This window comes from Camelus ferus, chromosome 2 (assembly GCF_009834535.1).
Source record: "Camelus ferus isolate YT-003-E chromosome 2, BCGSAC_Cfer_1.0, whole genome shotgun sequence".
NCBI classification, from domain to species: Eukaryota; Metazoa; Chordata; class Mammalia; order Artiodactyla; family Camelidae; genus Camelus; species Camelus ferus.
This window is the reverse complement of record NC_045697.1, coordinates 80,176,187-80,198,122: the sequence shown is the minus strand read 5'-3', so window position 1 is coordinate 80,198,122 and position 21,936 is coordinate 80,176,187. Positions and strand designations below refer to the sequence as shown.

The 21,936-nt window shown below is 35.9% G+C and overlaps 1 protein-coding gene across 11 annotated transcripts in view; it reads left to right on the top strand.

The window, feature by feature from the left end:
- Window positions 1-21,936, top strand: part of CAMK2D (calcium/calmodulin dependent protein kinase II delta) — a 286,632-nt gene that overhangs the window by 241,521 nt on the left and 23,175 nt on the right. For 7 of the 11 annotated variants that reach the window (XM_032462294.1, XM_032462269.1, XM_032462239.1 and 4 more), the window contains 2 exons: window positions 742-783; window positions 3,175-3,223. In XM_032462294.1, the coding sequence (XP_032318185.1) occupies window positions 742-783; window positions 3,175-3,223 (91 nt within the window). The remainder of the gene's footprint in view (window positions 1-741; window positions 784-3,174; window positions 3,224-21,936) is intronic. The other 4 variants (XM_032462289.1, XM_032462280.1, XM_032462276.1 and 1 more) reach the window with 1 other exon arrangement.

The following is a 21,936-nucleotide window of genomic DNA, read 5'->3' as shown; positions in this document are numbered from 1 at the left end:
TAATATTTTCCTCACAGAAAAAAATATGACTTTACAAACAAATCTTCTGTATACCTACTCTGTAAAGCAGAAAGTTCTCTTATATATGAATTAACATGGGAATTACCAGCAATTTGCCTCAAATTATAGTGATTATATGATTAGTTCTAGAACCTTTTAAATGTTTCTCAGAATTTCTTAGGGACTTTGGAAATACTTTCTTTAGGATAGCCCTTTTTTCAAATGTGGTCCAGTGACTAGATTTTCGAGGGGTATTTATCTGTGTATTATGATACCACCATCGGTTCTCAAAGCAACACAGCCGAAAAAATATCTTCACAAAGAATTTGAGATCCTCTCACAGAGTGCTAATCTCCAGTGCCCTTGGCCAGTCTTCTGTGGGACAGACATTAACAGGCCGTTGGTTAAAGAAGAAAAGAGAGCTTTCTCTGGTACAGGACTTTGTGAAACAGCAAGTGCCTCTTTAGTTCTCCAGACTGCAAAGCCTTGTCTGTTTGCTGACGACGAATAAGGTCTTTTGCATGCTGCTGCTGCGTACAGAGGTGACCGAGCTCGTGGGCTCACCAGGAGATCTTTCATCAGAGATCTTGTCAGCTGCAGCCTCTGATAGTAGTTAACGTTGCTTAAGCTCTTGTCACTCTTTAGTTTTGTCAGCTGGCTCCCTCTGCTCTGTCCCTCCTACTAGTGAAGAATGTACTTACCAATGCGAACTGTTTCTTTCTCTATTTTGTTCTCACTCAGGAGCCCCAAACTACTGTAATCCACAACCCTGATGGAAACAAGGTATTCAGAAAGAATCAACATCATCTTGCTTTAACAAGATTGCACATCTCATCAAAATATTCAAAGCAAAGTCAATTCATTATCTAAAAATAGGAAAGAAAATCCTTATTTTTTTTAACCACACTTTCTTTTGGACCTAATTTATCTTAGAACTATACACATATTTCTTTCAAAACAAAAATGAATGACCTCTTGAAAGAGAAATGAATGGTACCATTAGTCAATAAAAGTTGGATTAAGTAAGTCTTTATGTCGAGATGACTGTGTATCTTAAGCAATTCCATCTGGTCTTTTTCTCCCCCCTATGCCTGTCTGCATAGTACTTTAGATGTATTTTGCATGAAATTTTACAATTTCTTGCTCTGTCATTCCATTGTCTTCAAAAAAAAAGTCAACTTGATTTTACAGATATTTGTTGAAATTTAATGTTGCTTTTGAGTTTTATTTATTCTGTTGTTATAGTGTCTTTTTTTGTTTTCCTTTTAACTCCTTCTTGTTGGTGGTGTTTTTGTTATTTGGCATGAATTTGAGAAGAATGGTGGGGGAGTTTCACTTCCTGTGAAATATGTTTGTCTTTGTTGAATTACATACATTTCAGTAACAGACACTTAAACTGCTTACCCCGAAAAGAGACTGTTATGTTTCCTGTCCATTGTACATTGTTTGCACAGCATGTTAGCTAAATAATAATACTTGTATATCTGTCTATAGAATGAAAGGAGACAGTTTCTGAACATATTCCATGTTTCCAGTTAATTACTTCCCTCATCCATTATTACATCTCTAAGGGGAGGAAAAAATACTTCATCAGATTTTTCTCAAATATTAAGTGTAGTCACTTCTCTTACTTTTCCTTACTCTTATTAAGTGGTAGTCTTAAAAAACGCATTTCTTCTGGTTTACCATTTGGTTGATCAATGTTAAAATCATTAAAGTAAAAAACATGAAGTGTTGTATTCCTTAATATGAGATGTATTTTATAGTCATGACACTTAAAATATTCTTAAGTCCCTAAAAGACTTGAGGGAGTCAGGAGCACCACACAGGTGAACAGTTATTTCCAATATCATTAGCAAGTCAAAGTCCAAGTGTAGCAGCTGGAGTGGACACTTCGGTAGTTCTAGCGGTTATCACTTGTAAGAGTTGTTGCATGATATTTCCTGCTTACATGAATTAGTTTATTTTTACTGTGCATGAGTTTACTTTCATCTTGAGTTGAAATCTGAACACTAGGTCACATTAAGAAACGCATGAGGACTCTCTGCTTTGGTTTTGTGTGTGTGGAGACTCTGGATAGATCTTTAAGTACTCTGTCCCTTTGGTTTAAATCGTACACATGATCTTTATATAAATGGATCACTTTTGTGAATATTGAATCTCTAAAAGGACACTGCTGTTAGCATCCTTTTCCAAAATTTGTGTTTTATCACAGAGCACGTAGCTATTGATTGGAAGTTTCCAATTTTTTTTTCAGCTCTAGCCTTTAATCATTCCAACTAGAAAATTTTTGTGTCTTTCTTATGAATATTAGTAAACTTCTTTGCTAGAAAATATTTTTAATATATTGTAAATGGAAAAATTTATCAAACCATTTTAAGGAACGGACCTTAATACCGGCAGTTACAGTGTCCTAAGTGCATTTCTTCATCTGCAACTTCATTTGTAGTTTTACAAAGAAATAGCTTTGTCTTTTCACTATGGGAGCAAGTTTCTTATCAGTAACAGCGGTTTCTAATTTCGAAGTGAATGAAAAACATCTAATTTTTCTTGAAAGTAAATCATTCATATGGTTCCATTGTGCTAAGCACAAACGTGGGAATTCTTAAAAGCTCTTTCAGCTTATCGCACCTTAGTACCCTTAGCATCTTCATCAAATGATGCGATGAAATGCTTTTCTTTTCTTCAAAGGAGTAAGGCAGACAAATAGGCTCCAAATTCAGTGCTTGATACAGTGCCTTACACAAAGAAGGGACTAATTACTAACTAATTGGGAATATAAAAAATATTGTTTAAGGTTCAAACTCATTAGGCTAATATATCCAAGTTCTCATAAATAACTTAGAGAACGCACATCTTACGGGACACTGTAGCACGACACATCCTTACACAGCACTTAAAATAAGTTGCATACTTCCGCTGCTTCTACAAATCACCTGAATGTGTCGTGCTTCAGGGATTAGGCAACCAGAGAACTCCCTTTTTGAAACGTTTGCGGCATTTGGCATTTTATTTCTGTTAAAGCCACATAACATACTTGTCCATTTGCATGTCAGCATATGCTCACAGCCTGTTGAAGAATCTTGCATGTTATGTACACCACTCGCCAGCTTTTTAAGAAGAAAAGTTAAGTCATTCATTGTTTGAAACTTAAATGTGTTTTCTTCTCAACAGGAGTCAACTGAGAGTTCAAATACAACAATTGAGGATGAAGATGTGAAAGGTATGATTAAACCAGAAACAGAAAATCCCAATTCACGGTTACATATCTGTAAGAAAAAAAAATTTGTTTCAAATAATAAGTTTCGGAACTAGGCTTATTCTAAGACATGAGAAATAAGTTTCTTTTTATAAGTACATTACTATTTTAATTATATGTACTTGTTTTGTCTGTTTTTTCCTCCACATTATATTATTTTCTCTGTCTTTAAACTATAGACAACTATGGACGATGTGGTATACTCAAGCATATTGTGATTTTAAACTAGTAATGACAGTTCAGGATCATAAGATCAAATGGTACATGTATCAGTCAAAAGGTAATATACAGTGTATATGTATCTCTAGAAAAGAACTTACATTCGAAAATGAAGTATGAAAATAACCATTTTTAAAAATTTTCAATGGTCTCAAAGGGGTTTCAGTAGAATTCTGCATTTGGCAGCCTTCTTAAGCTAGATTTTCATGGATTTTCCGAATATGTTCTGATCCCCATTCAGTTCACTTGCCCAGGTTCTGCTAGCTACGCATGTGAGTCATTGCCAGCACGTCTGCAGACATCTCAGTGCCTCTGCACACACATACTAAACACATGTTTGCAATTACTTTTCTTCTTTTTGGTCTCACGGCTCTTTTAGAAGTGTTCATTTTGCTTCAATTGCCTTTGCAGTTTTGTATTCTTATTTTTGTAACTCAATGTACATAACTATAACTTTTGCAGGCTACATAACTAGAAGCCATTCCAAAAAAGAATGGTAAAAATGGGGATATTTAAAACAGAAGTATTAAAGAATTATAAAACAAATTCAGGGAAATGATCCATTGGATAATTAAACATTATCTGGAAAGATTATTACCTGATAGTGTCATCATGGGTTTAATGCCATAGGTGAAATCAGTAAGATATAATTTTGAAAAATTGTATTCATGTTGTAGAATAAAGAACCTGGAAAGTCTCAGGTCAAGGAGACATATAGGCAATTTAGGAAATAAAGATGTCTATAGTCCACAAGTTGCCAGTCACCTCTGCTGACTTCTCCCTCTTTGGTTGAATAGAACAGCAGACACTATTAAAGCATGCTCTCTATTTATATTACTGGCGCACTGACCTAACTCTGCTAGAGGTGGTCAGTCATTATTTTTCACAGTGGAAAGGTGGATAGTGTGTCAAGGATTTTATTTAGTAGGTCTGTTCATCTCCATCTTACCTCTGAGCTAAAATTTTGAACTGAAGTAATTTTATGAATCATCTATACCAGCCATATTAGATAAAGAGATTTTTTTTAATCAAACAAGCAGATGTGTCATTTCGCTCTCCCAGTGATTCAGAAAGCATCATTGTTGTAAATACTTTGGATTCATTAGCTCTTTCAGCCAAACACCATGTTTATATAACTTTACATTCTTCCCTTGAGCAAGAGTCAAAAAGAAGAAATAACCTGCGCACTATCCACTGGCAAGATTGAATCTTTAAATAACTGATTAAAATTAGGAGAATACCAACACCTCACTGTGTGCAATTCATCCTCCAAGGAATGTGCTTATTCTTAGGTGATCACAAGCAGGGTTTTAATAAGTGGTCTTTCTGACCTGAATTCAACTCTCCACTGTACTACATTATTGGTCTAGGGTGACTGCTATGAACCTGTGTGAATGTCAGTAGATAAACAGAGTCCCTGACAGGCTTACCTTGCAGCTTATGTTTATTTGGCAAAATGAAACTACATCATACTTCTCAGAAGACAGTTCTTCACTTCAGATCACCGTGACATGGGTTTCCTCTTACCTCTGGGATTTCACAAATTGAAACGGTACTTGTCTTTATAGTTATGCTGAGTCTATGCACACCAAATGTTAGAGAAGTTAAGTGTAATACTGAGATCAAAAGAAATGTCCAGTTGGTAATTGAGCCCAAAGTGCTTTGGCTCATTTCCTTGAACTCAATGAACTAATTATTTAAGTGTCTGCTTTATTTTCCTAGTGTGGATGTGGCCACAGAGTCATGTATATAACACATTTGTCTTCATTTGTTTTCTCTTTCTAAGACCCAGACAGACTTTTGGTGGCTAACCTTTTTAATATTGACTGTTATCAGAAAACTTTAGACTAGAAGATATTCGAAAAATCACCCAGGCCATCATTCTGACTGTAAGACAGGTGGTACAAAAAACTGTTACAAATGTTTTTAATGTATTGATCACGGTGGTGATGTGCTTGTGGGGGAATCTCTCCATGACCTGTGCAGTGTCTTTCAGAAAAACCCTAATAAATTTCCACATTTGAATGACTGGGCTCTTTTCACCTCAGAGTTTGCTAGAACTCTGAATAGCTTAGTAGGGAATGTGTTTATTGTCCAGCTCTGTTGGAACCCAAAGTTACCCACATATCTGACATCTAGGAGCTCACAAAGACCCATCAGTTATACAACCTGACCAGGTCCATACCCTCATCACAGAACTATGTCCTCTCCACAAAATTGCATGTCTTTCTTCTACACATACACTTTCCAACCCTATCCTTTCTGTGTACAACCTTCTAATTGGAATGAAACACCACAGCTTTTAACATAGTCTTAAGGGTATAGTCCCACAGCACACTTCCCTGTGCCCATCCGCATGCTCCATTCATTCCAGCTGGTTGTCCCACCTGACGCCAGCACCGAGACTCATCATTTTGTGGTGGTGTGTGATCCTTGAATGCCACGTCATGTGCTTCCTGTGCCAAGGGAGTGCACATTCTTTCCCATCCCAAGGACCAGTCTGGCAGAAACAGTTCTGCCTCCTCAACTCTGTAAAGAAACGTGGTGGGAGATGAGGGGAGTGGAAATGAACACATCATGGTGACCTTGCCAAAGGAAGAAATGAGGTGAATGAACAACCGAATATCTTTTTCTGGCCTCTTCTGGAGGAAAAAGGTAGAAAGACTAGCAGTCGTCAGAGGAGAAAGAAAGCAGAAGTTGTAGTAGAGCACCGAGAAAGCCAGGATTTGGAGATGGTCCCTTTTCCCTGAACTCTGCTTGTTACTTTCCATCCAGAATGGCCTTTGCCTTTCAGGAGAGCCCGATCCATGCTACTCTTGAATTGTATCTAGGCTAGCTCAGTTTCTTCATTCTTTCAGGAAAAATCTAGTGAAGGTCTCCCATTTGCCTTAGTGCCGTATCTTGTCTTTGTGAACTAGTCTTATTCAAGAGCTTTCAACAACTCAGTCAAAACATTCTTCTCTCTGATTCATATGAATCTTTCATGCTATAATTTAAGCCATTTTTCACATTTTAATTCAGTAAATATCAGGAAAACTTACTGAAAAAGTGAGACCTAAGATAAATGCATTTTATATCTAAAAGTTATTTTATTTTCTTTTTCTTAAAAACCTTCAGCATTTAGTTATAACCACGACATTTTCCTTCCCAAGTTCCCAGTCATCCTCAGAGACTCACATTGTTTTACATCTCTTCTGTGTAAAAAGCTTCTAGTCCAGTGTTTGCCTTCTCCAGGGCAATGTATTGACTTCATAGTGTTGACCTTTTGAGCCACTTCCTAAATTTGTCCTGTATTCAAAAACCAAATATTATCTCTAATGCTCTGTCAGTAAACTGTGTAATGGAGAGATACTAACAGTTTAAAAACAAATGAGCGCCATAATGTAGCAGTTATTACCACCGAAGCACTGTGACAGTAACAGCCCATTACACACTTTTAGAAAAGTTTTTGTAGGAGAACTTAGTTGGGTTTTCAAAATGAGATTTTTTTTGATCCAAAATTATTGAAATAGTTATTCCATTTTCAATATATTTCTGGTAAAACAGTTATATTCTTTAATGTCAGGTCTTATTAAACAGCTGTCATCAGTAGCCTTTCATTAATAGTCAGTAGGGCCACCAGTGCTGCTCTCCGTGGGGGTGGGTGTACCGAAAGCCCAGGGTACATGGCAGCGGTGCTTTCAGCACTGTATACGTGTGAAGACTGTCCTTTTGTTTGTGACTGTAGCCACAGTTTGCAGGGCCTTTCGCTGTATGCCACAGTGCGTCTCCACCTCCTAGCCTCCCCGGCACCATTGCACAAAGTCAGCTGCTTCTTCCTGTGGGGTGTGCGTCAGTTAGGTCCATCTGCTGCTCTTTCCCAGAATGCCACACCTGCACATCGCCTGTCGAAGCTGGGCTCCTGTGTGCCCTTAGGCAATCTATGTCACTCATCCTGCTTCCAGTATCTCACTTCAACTCCCCGTTCAGCAGCTGCTTGACTCTCTTGCTGCATTCATCTTTCCCACGGGTCTAGGGGTGGAGCTCTGTACCACAAGCAGAAATGTATTGCTGTGAGACTGCTGTGGGTAGAAATGTATTGCTGTGAGACTGGTGTGTGTTGTTTACCCTCTTTTTGCTTTTGCCGACAAGTAGGCGATGGTAATAAAGCTGCCTAGAATGTATGCATAAGGCCCAGTTAAGGGCACAGGCGTTAACAGCCTTTTCTCATGAGTAGGGCCTGGTATGCGATGACACCTGGATATCATGGTCTCAGCTCATCTACAGAATCACTTGATTAATGAGCTTTCTATGTGAATGTCTTGTAAATTTGACCTTCAGTGGACAGTATGATGACTTAAAACTTGGACTCAACTGTTCAGTGCAAATCACCCTTTCTGTGTAGGCTCCCCTGGGGTAGATGACCACTTGATGGCAGTTTTCTTCAGCTTCACATGAGTGTAATCTGTAACTCAGACCTTGTCTTGCATGCATTTTTTGCTTCAAGAGAATCTGCAAATCAAGAAACTCCTGGATATTGTATTTAAGGACTTTTGATAATTATATCATTCTGTTAGGTTCAAAGTATCTTAGAAAACCAGTAGTGCCATGTATAACTTCTTTCAGGTTTCTAATCCAAAATTTTATTTTTCAAAAGATTTATTTAGAAACATTCTTGTCTGCATGCACATACCTACCTGTTGATCTTTCAACTTTTCAACCAGGATCAATAACTTGTGGGACTGATGCAAAATCCATTCTACTCTACCACCAAATGACCATAAAATGACTTCATTTTCTCTTTTCCCTTTATTTTACCCTCCACACTCACTTTTTTTTCTCTTTACACTTTGCTTTCTGTGAGATTTGAATCTTAAATTTGTCAGTGACAGCCTCAGGCTTGTTTAGCCCTGCTGACAAAATACAGGGTCAAAACTCTTGCCAACTTCAGCGTAAAACAAAATCTGAAATAAAAAAACAAAACAAATGAAACCAACCAACAAAAACATGTAACTACTCACTTTATCATTAGAAAAACATAAGTTCATTCTATATTAGGATGCTTTCTCAGTTCAAAAATTCTGTAAATGGCTTTTTTTAGCAAGTTTGCAAAAATTTGTATAGAAATTTAGAAAACTTTTAAAAAATTCTGTAGGAAAATAATGTAGCATTATTTTATTAAATACTGCATAAATTCTAAAAGCAGCTGTGTTATAAGATTCCTTCCATCAGTTTCTAAATCTTGATTAAGCTCCCACATTTTTAACTTTGAATTCATTTTAAAAATTCAGAGTTTAAAATTTAAAACTCTTAACATTTACCATTCATAGATACTACTTTATGTGGAAGTTAATATAAGAAGTAATCAGACTCACAGTTTATATGATCAAAAATTTCATGGTCAACAAGATCTAATTTACACTATAATATAGTTGTGTATATTGAGTGTAAAACTTTAGTTTTTTATGTATCTATTTCCTGTTACTTGATAAAAATTTAATAAGCTGCTAAATTTAACATTATGTGCAAGTTTTAAAATATTTTATTACTCTTTATATCTCCTTCATCTTTTCAGATGATAACTCTATTTTTTTTTTTACTAACCTAAAAAAAATTAGCAAGAATCTAATTGGAATCTGGACATTGTTCGGGGGGGATCTCATAATATATAGTGAAGTAATATGGATATTAATAATATAAACTATTCAAAATAATTATAGAAAGACATTTAATTCAAAGTTGAATTAGAAGTTGAATTAAATCACTGGAATCACAAGAATAAATCACTGCAGTTTTAGGGAATGTTATTACAATGGGAAAAATATGATTTCTAACCTATATATACAAAGTTATTACAGTACTAATGGGCTATAAAATTAGTACTTTAACTACATTCCAGTAAGAATTATTATGGGGTTGTATTTCATGCTTTTAAATTATCTCCTATATAAAATTAATTTAATATCTACAATTACTACTTGACCTCATCCATTTCTATGTAGAAGTTAAATCATTATTATTTATGTTTTATTAACTGTGAACTTCATAATTCTGAAATTATTTATTAGAATAAAATAATTACTTTAGTGAAATACTATGTCCTCTGCTGAGTTTATATTATTTTCTATCAATTAAACATACCTAGAAATTATGTGAAATTATATGTCTGTATCCTTTAGTGATTCTTCTTGTCCGTGAAACGGCCTCTTTTTTTTCTGGTATAGATTTCTGCTATAAAATTCCTCTGATTTTCTCAGGAGAAATTAGGTCTAAAGTAGTCAGAGAAATAAATCTTCGTCTTAATCTTAGCATTTTTAGTCTGTTCTACCAGGTTACAAGTCATTCAATTTCAGACCAGTATGTTTAGTCGAGAACTAAGATATTACAAGGAGGAGCAGAGAAAGCAGGACTGAATGAGGGAGCTAATAGAAGAGAGTTATCTAAAAGTAACAGTTTTTATTATTTGCATTTAGAATAGTATTTTCGTTACTCAATTTAGTGCAGTAAATATTCCCTAGGCACCTACAATGTAAGGTGCACTAATGAGGCACTGGCCACACTTCTTACCCTCATGAGCAAGTCTAGAAAAGATCAAGATGATTCTGCATGTGGTAATGTCTCTTGTGTCTGGCTAGTATCTAGATTATTCTAAAGCAGGGAATAAAATGTTCATTCAAAAATAAACGTAAGGACATTGCTACAAGTAGTCATCTGTGAGCAAATACAGAAAATTTCAGATGCACGAACACATAATTCCTAACAAAGAGACCTCTATTTGAAAAATTTGGATTCATTCAGTTTTTTTAAAAAGATTATTGAACACCTGCTCTGTACTGGATATGACTAGGCTGAGGCTAAAAAGACCGACCTTTTCCCACAAGGAGTTCTCAGTCATGTAGTACATTCTTTAAAAAAATTACATCTGCTGCTACATTTCCCCAATGAATGGCTGCTTTTGCATTAAAATTTTACTCTATGTTAAAGAGAATTTCTTCCAGGGTGCATGAATGAAATGTTTATCCTTAACACTTAGTGAATTAGGTAATCTATATTTTCTTTATTTCTTTTCTTTAAACTAATTTTATTAATGTATAGTCGACTTATTGTTATTTCTTTGATATGTAATAATGTAGTGTTTTCCCCTTGGTCAGTGTTGTTAAGCAGAATGTGCTAGTCCATCGTATGAAAAGTAGCATCATGTTTGGTTCCAAAAGACGAATTTAGTTATAGGTATTGCTTTTTTTGTCTCCCCAGTTTTGTTTATACATCTGGTCTGTCAACCAATCTTACTGGTTTTCCCTTCGAAATACACTCAATTTTTTTTAATTGACTACTACTGCTCACTAACTCAACTTGTATCACCCTGGTCCAATATACCATCATCATTTGCCTATATTATTGACATGACTTCTTAACCAGTCTGTCTGCTTTAGCATTACCTGCCTATGGTCTTTTCACAACACAGTAGCCAGAGTGATGCTTTTAAACTATATCAGATCATGTCTTGTTTCTGCTTTGTATTTTCCAGTGGCTACCAATGCCATTAGAATAGATCATAAGGCCTTCAGTGATCAGGACCTCCTCCAGCCATACCTCCCTTTACTATCTGATGTCTCAGGAACACTATCCTGACATGTTTCAAGCAGGTTTCTGCCTCAGGACCTTTGCACTTGCCACCCCCTGCCTGCTATGTCCTGATCTAGATTCCATGTGCTTGCTGGCACTTCTCTTTTTTAAGCTCTGGTCAAATGTTACCCTCTCAAATTTCCCTTGATGACTTTATTTTAAATTGTTTTCCTCCAAATCCATTGCTCCCATTCTCCACGGTGGACATCAACCATGCCATGTCCTAACAGCTACTAAAATGATTAGAATTCTCTAAAATTTAGGATCATATCCCAGCTGTTTATCCTCACAGGTTTTTGTCCACGTGTTCCCTGCCTTCACCCACAATTTAGGAGCTAAATATATAGAAAATGAAAATATAAAAAGTAAATCACAGGATCCTCTTTCCTGTTTGGATGGAGTGTGTGTTTTGGTATCAAACATAGTAAGTTTGGATTACAGCCCAGCCCTTGATCAGCTATGTAGTCCGGCTGCTCATGTAAACCTCTCGGAGTCATATTGTGTGCAGTAGAGATAATAATGTCTCAATACTTAACCATTTTTTACCTTCAAAAATGACAGTTTCATTTGGTTCAAACTTCACAATGACAATAACATAACAGTCATTTGACTAGAGATGATACTTGTTAAATGCCTGGCCCATGATAGTTAGTCAGAAAATTAATTATATTATTTCTGGCCATTCTTTCCGATGAGTAGATATAAGCACAGAGATCCACTATTAAAAGAGTCCATAAATCTAAAGGGACCTGTGTTTTTTATTTTAGCATCAGTGTTTCTACTTTCTAAGCCATTTATTTTGATAAGTGGGTAAACATCTGTAAATGTTAAGACCCACAATATAGAATCCAGCCCATCTATATACATAAACACACATGGAAGCTGCCCAAGTACAGAAAATAAATTAATTTTGGGGTTAAAACTGAAGCCAGGATTTTAAAAAAGCTTTTATTAAGGTAACAGTATTATTTTAACTTGGCATGAATTTTAAACAAGCAGATTATTTTAATTCACTGGGGGTTTTTTTGCCTCCATGGTATCATATAGTAGGCACTCAATAAATAAATGAATTAATTATGAGGTTTTTACATGAAGTTTTGTTTGAATCCTTAAAATTTTTGAGTTCAGAGACATGTTTTATTTTTAATTAAACATAACATATTTTGAGTAATGACTCAGTCTTCCCTCATTAAAATGGATCCTTTCATCCCTGGATGTTTCCAGATATTTTGAAAAATTGGCTTACTTTTGAGTGTCTTGATTATCTCTGATGGGAATAAAAGAAAAGTATGCAGACTGTTTTTGACAAAAGTAAAATACCTATTTTTGAAAGGAGCATGTCAATGCAAAATTATTTATACACTTCTCAAGCAAACTATCTGAAGAACCATACATAAAACATTCCTTTTGGAGATTGTGATTACCCAGTTCAGTGTCTCCTCAAAGGGAGACTAACCATCTTGACAGAAGTGAACAGATTAAGTGCGAAAGACCTATTATTTGTTTGTTTTTGAAATAATTCATTATGGGATCATTGGTTTCTTTATTAACATCACTACATGTGGTTGTTTACACTGTGTCTGTCTAGCAAAATACAGATGGCAAATGTTAAGGGGAGAATTTTGGATTTTAGGGATAATTTGAGTAATAGACAAAAACCTATCATCACTGTGTGTTTTCAGATTTTAAAAGAAGGAAAAGAAAGAAATTCTGCTCCAAAATGTCATTTGTTTCCATTGAACTAGAGAATGTTTTCAGTTGGGAAACACAGCTTGCGGTGGGGATGTCTGTTTTGACTACAGAGGATTTTTGCTCTCTACCTCACCTACTGTACTGAGAAGTAGAGTGTTCTAATCAAATGTTGTGTTACATTATATAGAGTTAAGGTGAACAAAAATCTAAAGATACTGCTGAAGAATAGAGAAATGCCTCTGAAAAGGTTAATGGTCTTTAATGACAGAAAAGATAGCTTTACTTTAGAGAGATTGTTGTGATTTTTTTAGAGGTATTTTGACCAATGTAGAAACAGTGTGAGCATATGAGACTGTTTTTAAATTTCTCTTCAAGAAATAGAAGCTCTTCACTTATTACCTTTATAAGTGAAAAAAGAGTAGACCAAGCTGGAACTTACTAATGCTGTTTAAATACATGAACAGTTAAAAACGAAATGGAGCGCTTATTTGTTTGTTATGGAGGATAAAACAAATAATACATTTGCTTGGGATGAATGTGTAGGCTCCTGTATCTGAGTTGGTAAGGTCCTTAAAGTCTGTACTAGAATTTTCTAACGTGAGCAGTGCTGTGAATTGTTGAAGAATTCTCTCTTCGGTGCTTTGTGACGTGTTGTATAATCTCCCTGTGCAAGCGCTAAAGATAACCGTTGTCGGTGTTCCCAGTGGTCTGTCCCCCTGGAACTTCAAGTTTCCAAATGTAGACTGTTAACTACTCATCAGATAACCTGATTGAATGTTCATCTTTTGAATTCAACAAATATAGGGAAAAAAGTATCTCATACTCAAATATGTATCTACCATAAGTTATATTTTATGATAGTTTACATTTATAATACATCCTAGAATAAATGAAAACAACAGTAATATGTTATTAGTTCTGAAATACATAGTTCATAAATTTTCTTATTGCACTTACATTGATTAAAACAAGAATAACTTTCCTGGTCCTGGTCCTGTAAAATTTGGCCAAGATAGTCCAACATGTACTTGTTGACTGGGAACACACACACACACACACACACACACACACACACACCCCTAGAAGTTAGAGTTATGTTTTATGTAGGGACCTTACTGAAAACTATAGCCCTGGAGGCAACCCCTCAGATAGCTCTAAGGAACTGTTCCAAAGATGGAAGAGAGGAGTCAGGATATATAGGAGTTTTTGCTGGGGGAAAAAAAAATAAGTAGTGGAACATGAAAAGATTTCTGCTAATCACAAAAAAATAGACATCTCAAGTGAATGATTTTAGTGCTTTTCTGTATATAGGATGCAAGAGTCTGGGCTTATTGATGTTATTCCTTTAATATGCGTATTTACTATCTAAGACGAGTGTCCTGTTTTGCTCCATCCTGAATTCCCCTCAGGGTGCACTATTAGGGGCTGTAGTGGCTGATAAATTGATGGCAGCAACATTCATACTTTGCTGAAAATGGCAGGCAATGTTTTTGGTCCGTGTACTTTTAAATTAATTTTTTAAGCAGAATGTAGAGGAGAATATCCCAGAGCTGCACTGGTTATATGGTGCCAGCATGAGGTATCACTTTAATAAAAAGCATTAGCCACGAGAACTCATTTAAGAATTTCTGATCTAATAAGATATCTTCACCCTCCCAAATTAAGCTTTGAAAAATGTAGTAACTAATCACAGAAATGTCTCTTGGTCCTAGGAGTCTCATCACTGCTAACTGTTAAATGCATGGGGACATCAGAAGAGTTACAACGATTCACGTCATTTTGTGAATGTGTATATGAGTGTAGTGGAAATGGGAGGTGATTTTCCTCCAAATCTAAGTAAGTCTTCCAAGTCCTGGCAAGCCATTGTAAATTTATCCAGATAACTACTGCCGTGCCTTTTTGATCCATGGTCTGACATCTCAGGCTACAATAATCATCAAATCATCTAAGTTAGCATATAGGCACGTGTATTACATTGAGCCCTGGTCTTGGGGTCCACAATGCCATAGACAAATGCATTATACAATTGACTTATCAAGAGAGTCTATTATTTTTCCCATAATTTTTCAAATTTAAAAAAATTCCTCAGTTATGTTATTTATTCCATAAACTATTTTTTTCACTAGTTCCCTAATTTCCTTCTGATTGTAGATGCTCTAGCTCTTTCAAACAGTGTACAGATGAGGCTGGGTTCTATGGCGTGTTTTATGAATTGGCCTCTCTTCTTTCCACTTCACTAGTCGTGATGTGCCTTTACAAGTCCCATTCATTGATTCTGGAATGATAGATTGGATAATGATAGACTTTGCAATGAAAGCACAAGCTACTATTTTTGTGGCTGCTGAAGATGCGAATTAGCTAGAAAGTATGGGATTACAAGGACAGCAGACTGCTGCATATCCTTGGGCAGTAGTAAGATCTGCTGTGTTATCTTGTCAGTCCCATCAGGGGGGATGGGTCAGAGGGGGACGAGTACTATTTAACACTCATAAAAAAGGGAAATGACATTGTTGAAGTATCTGTGTGATCTGTATAGCAGTGAGTGACAAAACCGTTAGCATCAACTTCATTGAAGCAACACTGAAATATGATCAGGTATGAGAAATACTGAAATATGTTCAGAAACTTGTGTGGACCTGGAAACAAGGGCAAAGACCTTTAAAACTATCATATGGGACTCAGTAAATGTGCAGACAGAATAACATTTTTTTATACTCTAACTGTAGTAAGCCTAGTTGTTTCTCAAAAAACAAAACCAAGGACATCACACTTCAGTTAATTTTGGTGGGTCTTTTTGTTTTTTAGTTTTGCTTTTTGCAGAACGAACAAAGATATATGTTGTTCTGTAGCACAGAGGATATCCTTCTCAGCTATCCTGCGTTCTGATCTGCGGGCACTCGTGAAGCCAAGAGTTCAGTTATTCAGGAATGTATAGTTCTAAATAAATGTACCCAAGCATACATTGAATTCTTTTTCTTTAAACTGAAATTTTATACTTTTGATAAAGGAATAGGTTGTTTAAAAGAAACTAATTATAAGCTAAACAACAGCAATAGAAATCATTGAAAAAAATAAAAGCCTACACTCACGACTGCACAGGATTATTTTATACTGCTGGCTATTTATACTGAAGGACAGAGCATTAACACACTGATGGTTTTGTTTTGTTTTTTTTATTGAAGTACAGTCAGTTACAATGTGTCCATTTCTGGTGTACAGCACAATGTCTCAGTCATTCATATACATACCTATATTCATTTTCATATTCTTTTTCATTAAAGGCTATAATAAGGTATTGAACATAGTTCCCTGTGCTATACAGAAGAAACTTTTTTAAAATCTATTTTTATATATAGTGGCTAACATTTGTAAATCTCAATTTATCCCTTCCTACCTCCTTTTCCCGGTAACCATAAGATTGTTCACTATGTCTGTGAGTCTGTTTTTGTTTCATAGATGAGTTCATAATGTCCTTTTTTTCCTTAGATTCCAGATTAGAATGATATAATATGGTATTTTTCTTTCTCTTTCTGGCTTACTTCACTTAGAATAACAATCAGTAGGTCCATCCATGTTGCTGCAAATAGCATTATTTTATTCTTTTTATGGTCGAGTAGTATTCCATTGTATAAATATACCACAACTTCTTTTTCCAATCATCTGTCAATGGACATTTAGATTGCTTCTATGTTTTGGCTATTGTATATATATAGTGCTGCTGTGAACATTGGGGTGCATGTATCTTTTCAAATTAGAGTTCCCTCCAGATATATGCCCAGAAGTGGGATTACTGGATCATATGATAAGTTTATTTTTAGTTTTTTTGAGGAGTCTCCATACTGTTTTCCATAATGGCTATACCAAACTACGTTCCCACCAGCAGTGTAGGAGGGTTCCTTTTTCTCCACATCCTCTCTAGCGTTTATGGTTTGTGGACTTTCGAATGATGGCCATTCTGACTGGTGTGAGGTGATGCCTTATTGTAGTTTTGATTTGTGTTTCTCTGATAATTAGCGATATTGAGCATTTTTTTCCTGTGCCTATTGGCCATTTGTATGTCTTCATTGGAGAATTGCTTGTTTAGGTCTTCTGCCCATTTTTGGATTGGCTTGTTTGTATTTTTTTGTTATTAATTTGTATGAGCTGTTTATATATTTTGGAAATTAAGCCTTTGACAGTTGCATCATTTGCAAATATTTTCTCCCATTTCAGTAGGTTGTCATTTTCTTTTGCTTATGGTTTCCTTTGCTGTGCAAAAGCTTCTAAGTTTAATTAGGTTCCATTTGTTTATTTTTGCTCTTATTTCTATTGCCTGGGTAGACTGCCCAAGGAAAACATTGCTAAGATTTATGTCAGAGAATGTTTTGCCCATGTTTTCTTCTAGGAGATTTATCATGTCTTGTCTTATGTTTAAGTCTTTAAGAAATTTTGAGTTTATTTTTGTGTATGGAGTGATGGAGTGTTCTAACTTCATTAATTTACATACTGCTATTCAGTTTTCCCAGCATCACTTGCTGAAGAGACTGTCTCTTCTACATTGTATATTCTCATCTCCTTTGTCAAAGATTAATTGACCATAGGTCTGTGGGTTATTTCTGGGCTCTCTGTTCTGTTCTAGTGATCCATGTGTCTGTTTTTATACCAATACCAGACTGTTCTGATTGCTGTAGCTCTGTAGTGTTGTTTGAAGTCTGGGAGGGTTATTCCTCCAGCTTTGTTCTTTTTCTTCAATAATGCTTTGGCAATTCTGGGCCTTTTGTGATTCCATATAAATTTTAGGATTGTTTGTTCTAGTTCTGTGAAAAATGTCCTGGATAATCTGTTAGAGATTGCATTAAATTCATAGATTGCCTTGGGCAGTATGGCCATTTTAACAATATTGATTCTTCCAATCCAAGGACATGGGATAGCTCTCCATTTCTTTAAGTCATCTTTAATTTCATTAATCAATGTTTTATAGTTCTCCATGTATAAGTCTTTCACTTCCTTGGTCAGATTTATTCCTATGTATTTTACTGTTTTGGATGCGATTTTAAAGGAGATTGTTTCTTTGTTTTCCTGCTAATTCATTGTTAGTGTAAAGAAATACAACAGGTTATTGTATGTTAATCTTGTATCCTGCTATCTTGCCAAATTCTTTTATCAGCTCTAGTAGTTTTTGTGTGGAACCTTTAGGGTTTTACATATATAGTACCATGTCATCCACATATAGTGACAATTTTACGTTTTCTTTTCTGATTTGGATCCTTTTTATTTCTTTTTCTTGCCTGACTACTGTTGCCAGGACTTCCAAGTCTGTGTTGAATAGAAGTGGTGAGAGTGGGCATCCTTGTCTTGTTCCAGATTTTACAGTGGGAAGGCTTTCAGCTTTTCACCGTTGAGTACTATGCTGGCTGTAGATTTACTATAAATAGCTTTCATTATGTTGAGATATGTTCCCTCTAGACCCACTTTGGTAAGAGTTTTTATCATAAATGGGTGTTAAATTTTATCAAATGCTTTTTCTGCATCTATTGAGATGATCATGTGGTTTTCGTCTTTTCTTTTGTTGATGGACGTTTACTTTTGACCTGGAAGATACATGCCCTCTTTTGGCTAATATCATGTAAAATTGATTAGAGGGGTTAGTTGTAATCATTACAGTTCCAGGATTTGTGGGAAGCTGGAATTCCTTCATGACAAAACAAAATCCCCCCAAAAAGGCAAAAAAGAACTTTCCAAATATTTAAAAATCCTAAGTCTCACCATCTCTTTTCCAAGTCTGTTTTTTATTTTCTTTTGAGAAAATAGTTTTGACCATCTCCTTGGTTCTGCAATGGAAAAGATAGACCCTTTGAGAGTGCTTAGGTTTTTCTTGTCATGCAGAAGTTTACAAACCTGATCCCAGGAGACTACAATTCTAATTTTAAATTTAAGCAGTGGATGGGAATTGTTGAACCATCTAAAATCTTTTTTTCTTCCATGTCATCAACTCTTAACTGGAAGTGGTACCACACCTATCTGATTCATGAAACATCTTAATACTTAAAATACTCAGTGGCATTCATAATGTTGTGCTATTTCTAGCTTCTGCAAATCAACTAAGGGTAGCAGAACGGTTACCCTGTTATTTTAAGGTGGCTGGGCTGGATTCTTTCATATCAGTAAATGTTCTATATAATGATAGGTAGCTTCTTTAGACTCTGAAACTTTTATTTAAGTCATTTTTAATGAAAATATTTGAAGTACACATCCTTTAATTTTTTTAAAAATGTCAGTATTTTGTTTTGTGTTCAGATGCAGAGTCATTTTAGTAATGACACAGATGTATTTTGTAACCCAGTAATATCTTCACAAACTTTTTAAAAAGTTCTAAACCTATTTTCACTTACACTAAATGATCCCAACTCCAGGCTTCTCTGTTGTTAAGTATTTGTTACTCATTTACTGTCAGGCCGGAGCCATTTAACAAGGCCAAGACTAATACTGCCTGTCCCCAGTTAACGATTTATGCTTTGAAACTGAGTGGTTAGTCTTTATACAGCAAAGTACAAAGGTGGCTTAAATAATTTATCTTCTAAGTCTTGAGGGCCTCTAACGATTAAAGGTCTGAAATGTTGGTGCTGTTGAACAGGTGGCTTCTGGATAAGTGAGCTTTACAATGATTTCTTGAAAGCAGTCTTGAATAGAAGTTTGGTAATTTCTGGGTGTCATCTTTGAATAAAATTTTAATGGATTATTAAACCAATCAACTTCAGTATCTTTGATGGCTTTGATTTCAAAGCCAAAATAATGGAAATTAATCTCCCAAATGTTAACTAATATATCAAACAAGTGAAATAAAAATTGTCACTAGGAAACAAGCTGTGTAATTGCACAGGAAACTAAACATAGCTGAGTTGATTAGGTACCTTTTTCTGTAAAACTTCACGAGCATAAAAATGACCTAATTTGTAAATTTGCCTAAGATAATAACTATTCATAAGAGTTATTTTTGTTAATGGCAGCATAGAAAAAGACAATAAAACCACGGGATACTCAGTTTTGTGAAATTGGTATAATAATTAATTACAACTCTAGCTCAGTAATTAAGTCATCAGTCACCTTGCCAGAGAAAGTTCAAAGGCATTTAGGTGGTTCATTTAAGTTTATGATTTCAGAATATTGAATTAGGCACTGTGGGCTGGAAAGGATCATAGATTAATGAATTAAGCAGCAGATGGCACCTCAGTGAAATAAAGCTCCCACCCTGGCACAGCTTCTAAATTTGCTGGGTGACTTGAGCAAGTCACTTAACCTCCCTGTCCTTCAAATCTCCAGCAGCCAAGTACCCAATAACTCTGAGAAACGGAAAAGTAGTAGTTAAATTAAATGGAACAAATACCGACAGAGTAAATTAGTAGAATTGCTAAACTAAGATGCTACACCTAAAAAAAAAAAAGCTAAACAAGTGTTTTAATTGTGCAACTTTTGATGGCTGAAGAAGTAAATCTTTAGGCACAGTTCACTAAATGATTTCAATATTCTGTACTCTGCTAACATTGTTGTGAATATCAATTTGCATGTATAAATTCAGTTTGTTTCCTAGCCCAGGTTTCATTGCAGATTTCAATGAATAAGTTTTGTTATTAAATACGTTCACCTCAACAAACTAATAAATTCAAAATCTGAACAAAGATTCAGAAAAAGCCCAAGCTCAAATAACTTGGATCTTTCTCTCCCCTCAACTCTCTTGAAAAGAAATGATAAGTTTAAACATAGACTAGATATGCCTCGTTTATCTTTCTAGACCTACACAGATTACTCCACCATCCGAAATACTGTGGCCTAATGTATATGGTGGTCATTCTGCTGCTTTTGAGAGACACAGGGTCCGTGAGTGCCTTTCCAGTTAGTATAATCACCTCCACTGCTCTCAGAAGTGAACATCATCACCTGTATATTTGGCGTTTATCTAATGTTTTAAAATGTACACAGTACTTTATATACATTGTCTCTCCATGTATTTATTTATTCGTATGTGCATGCATTTACAGACATTCACCCAGTACGAGGTGTTGAAGGTAGAAAGTGGTCAAGTTCTGTGAACATCCCATGATACTGTTACAGTAGGACTGCAGTGAGATCAAATAGCTGCGTCCAGAATGTCCATACAGAAGAGGTGACATTGGAGCACAGTAGTGAAGACTTCCGGACAGATGAGGGAGAGTTTCCAGGCAGAAGGACTGGTGAGAGGAAAGGCACAGAATTATCAATGAGCCAGGACTAGCTGGGAAAGAGGGAGCTCCCTCAGCGTGGCTGTAGAATGGGTTATGTGGGAGCCCTGGGAGGAAAGAAGTGTCAGGAGATGATGCTGGAAAAATACAGTAGGAAGACCTTTAAAGAACCAACAAACAAACAAGTGTGGGCTTTAGCTTCCAGAGCTGGGGAGTGGCCTGGCCAGCTCTGTCCTATAGAGAGATGATTCTGTGGCAGTGAGGAGTGGAGGGGGTGCTAGGGGAGGGGATGGGAGGAGACCTCAGGGCAGGAGGGTTAGGAACTTCTGAGAGCCTGAATCAGAGCAGTGGCAGCTAGGAAGAAATGGATCCGAGAAAGATCTGAATGAGTGAAGAGGAGCTGGTGATCAATTGTTCAACTGAAAGGAGACATCAAGGATTTGGGCGTAGGTAACTGAGTAGATTACGATGCCAGGACAACAGGGGATGTTTAGACTGCAGTTAGAAAAATGAACTTGGATCCCAGAAAGATTTCAGGCCAGTGACAGAGATTTGACAGCCTTCAGTATATGGTCAAAGCTAGAGGAATAAATGAGATTACCCAGAGCAGCAAAACAAACGATTAAGAGGCTGAAGACATACCCTGTAACTACTAAGACAACACTGTAACTACTAAGGGCAAACTGTATGACTCATGGATGACTGGATGTGGGACTAAGTAGAGAGTAGAGTCCAGAGAAGCCCAAAGTTTAGAGCTAGCCAACTGGTAAATGGTGGTTCTGTTAGAACAATTAGGAAAAGTGAGGTCAGGAGGAGAAAGGAATTTGATGGACAGGTTTAGACAAGTTGAAAATATTTTCTTTCTTTGTCAGTAAAGAATTAGGCATGCTGCTTTATACTTCCAATGTTTCCATTTATCTATCAGTGTGTATTTCTTAAAAGCTCTCTGACCATCACCAAAAAATG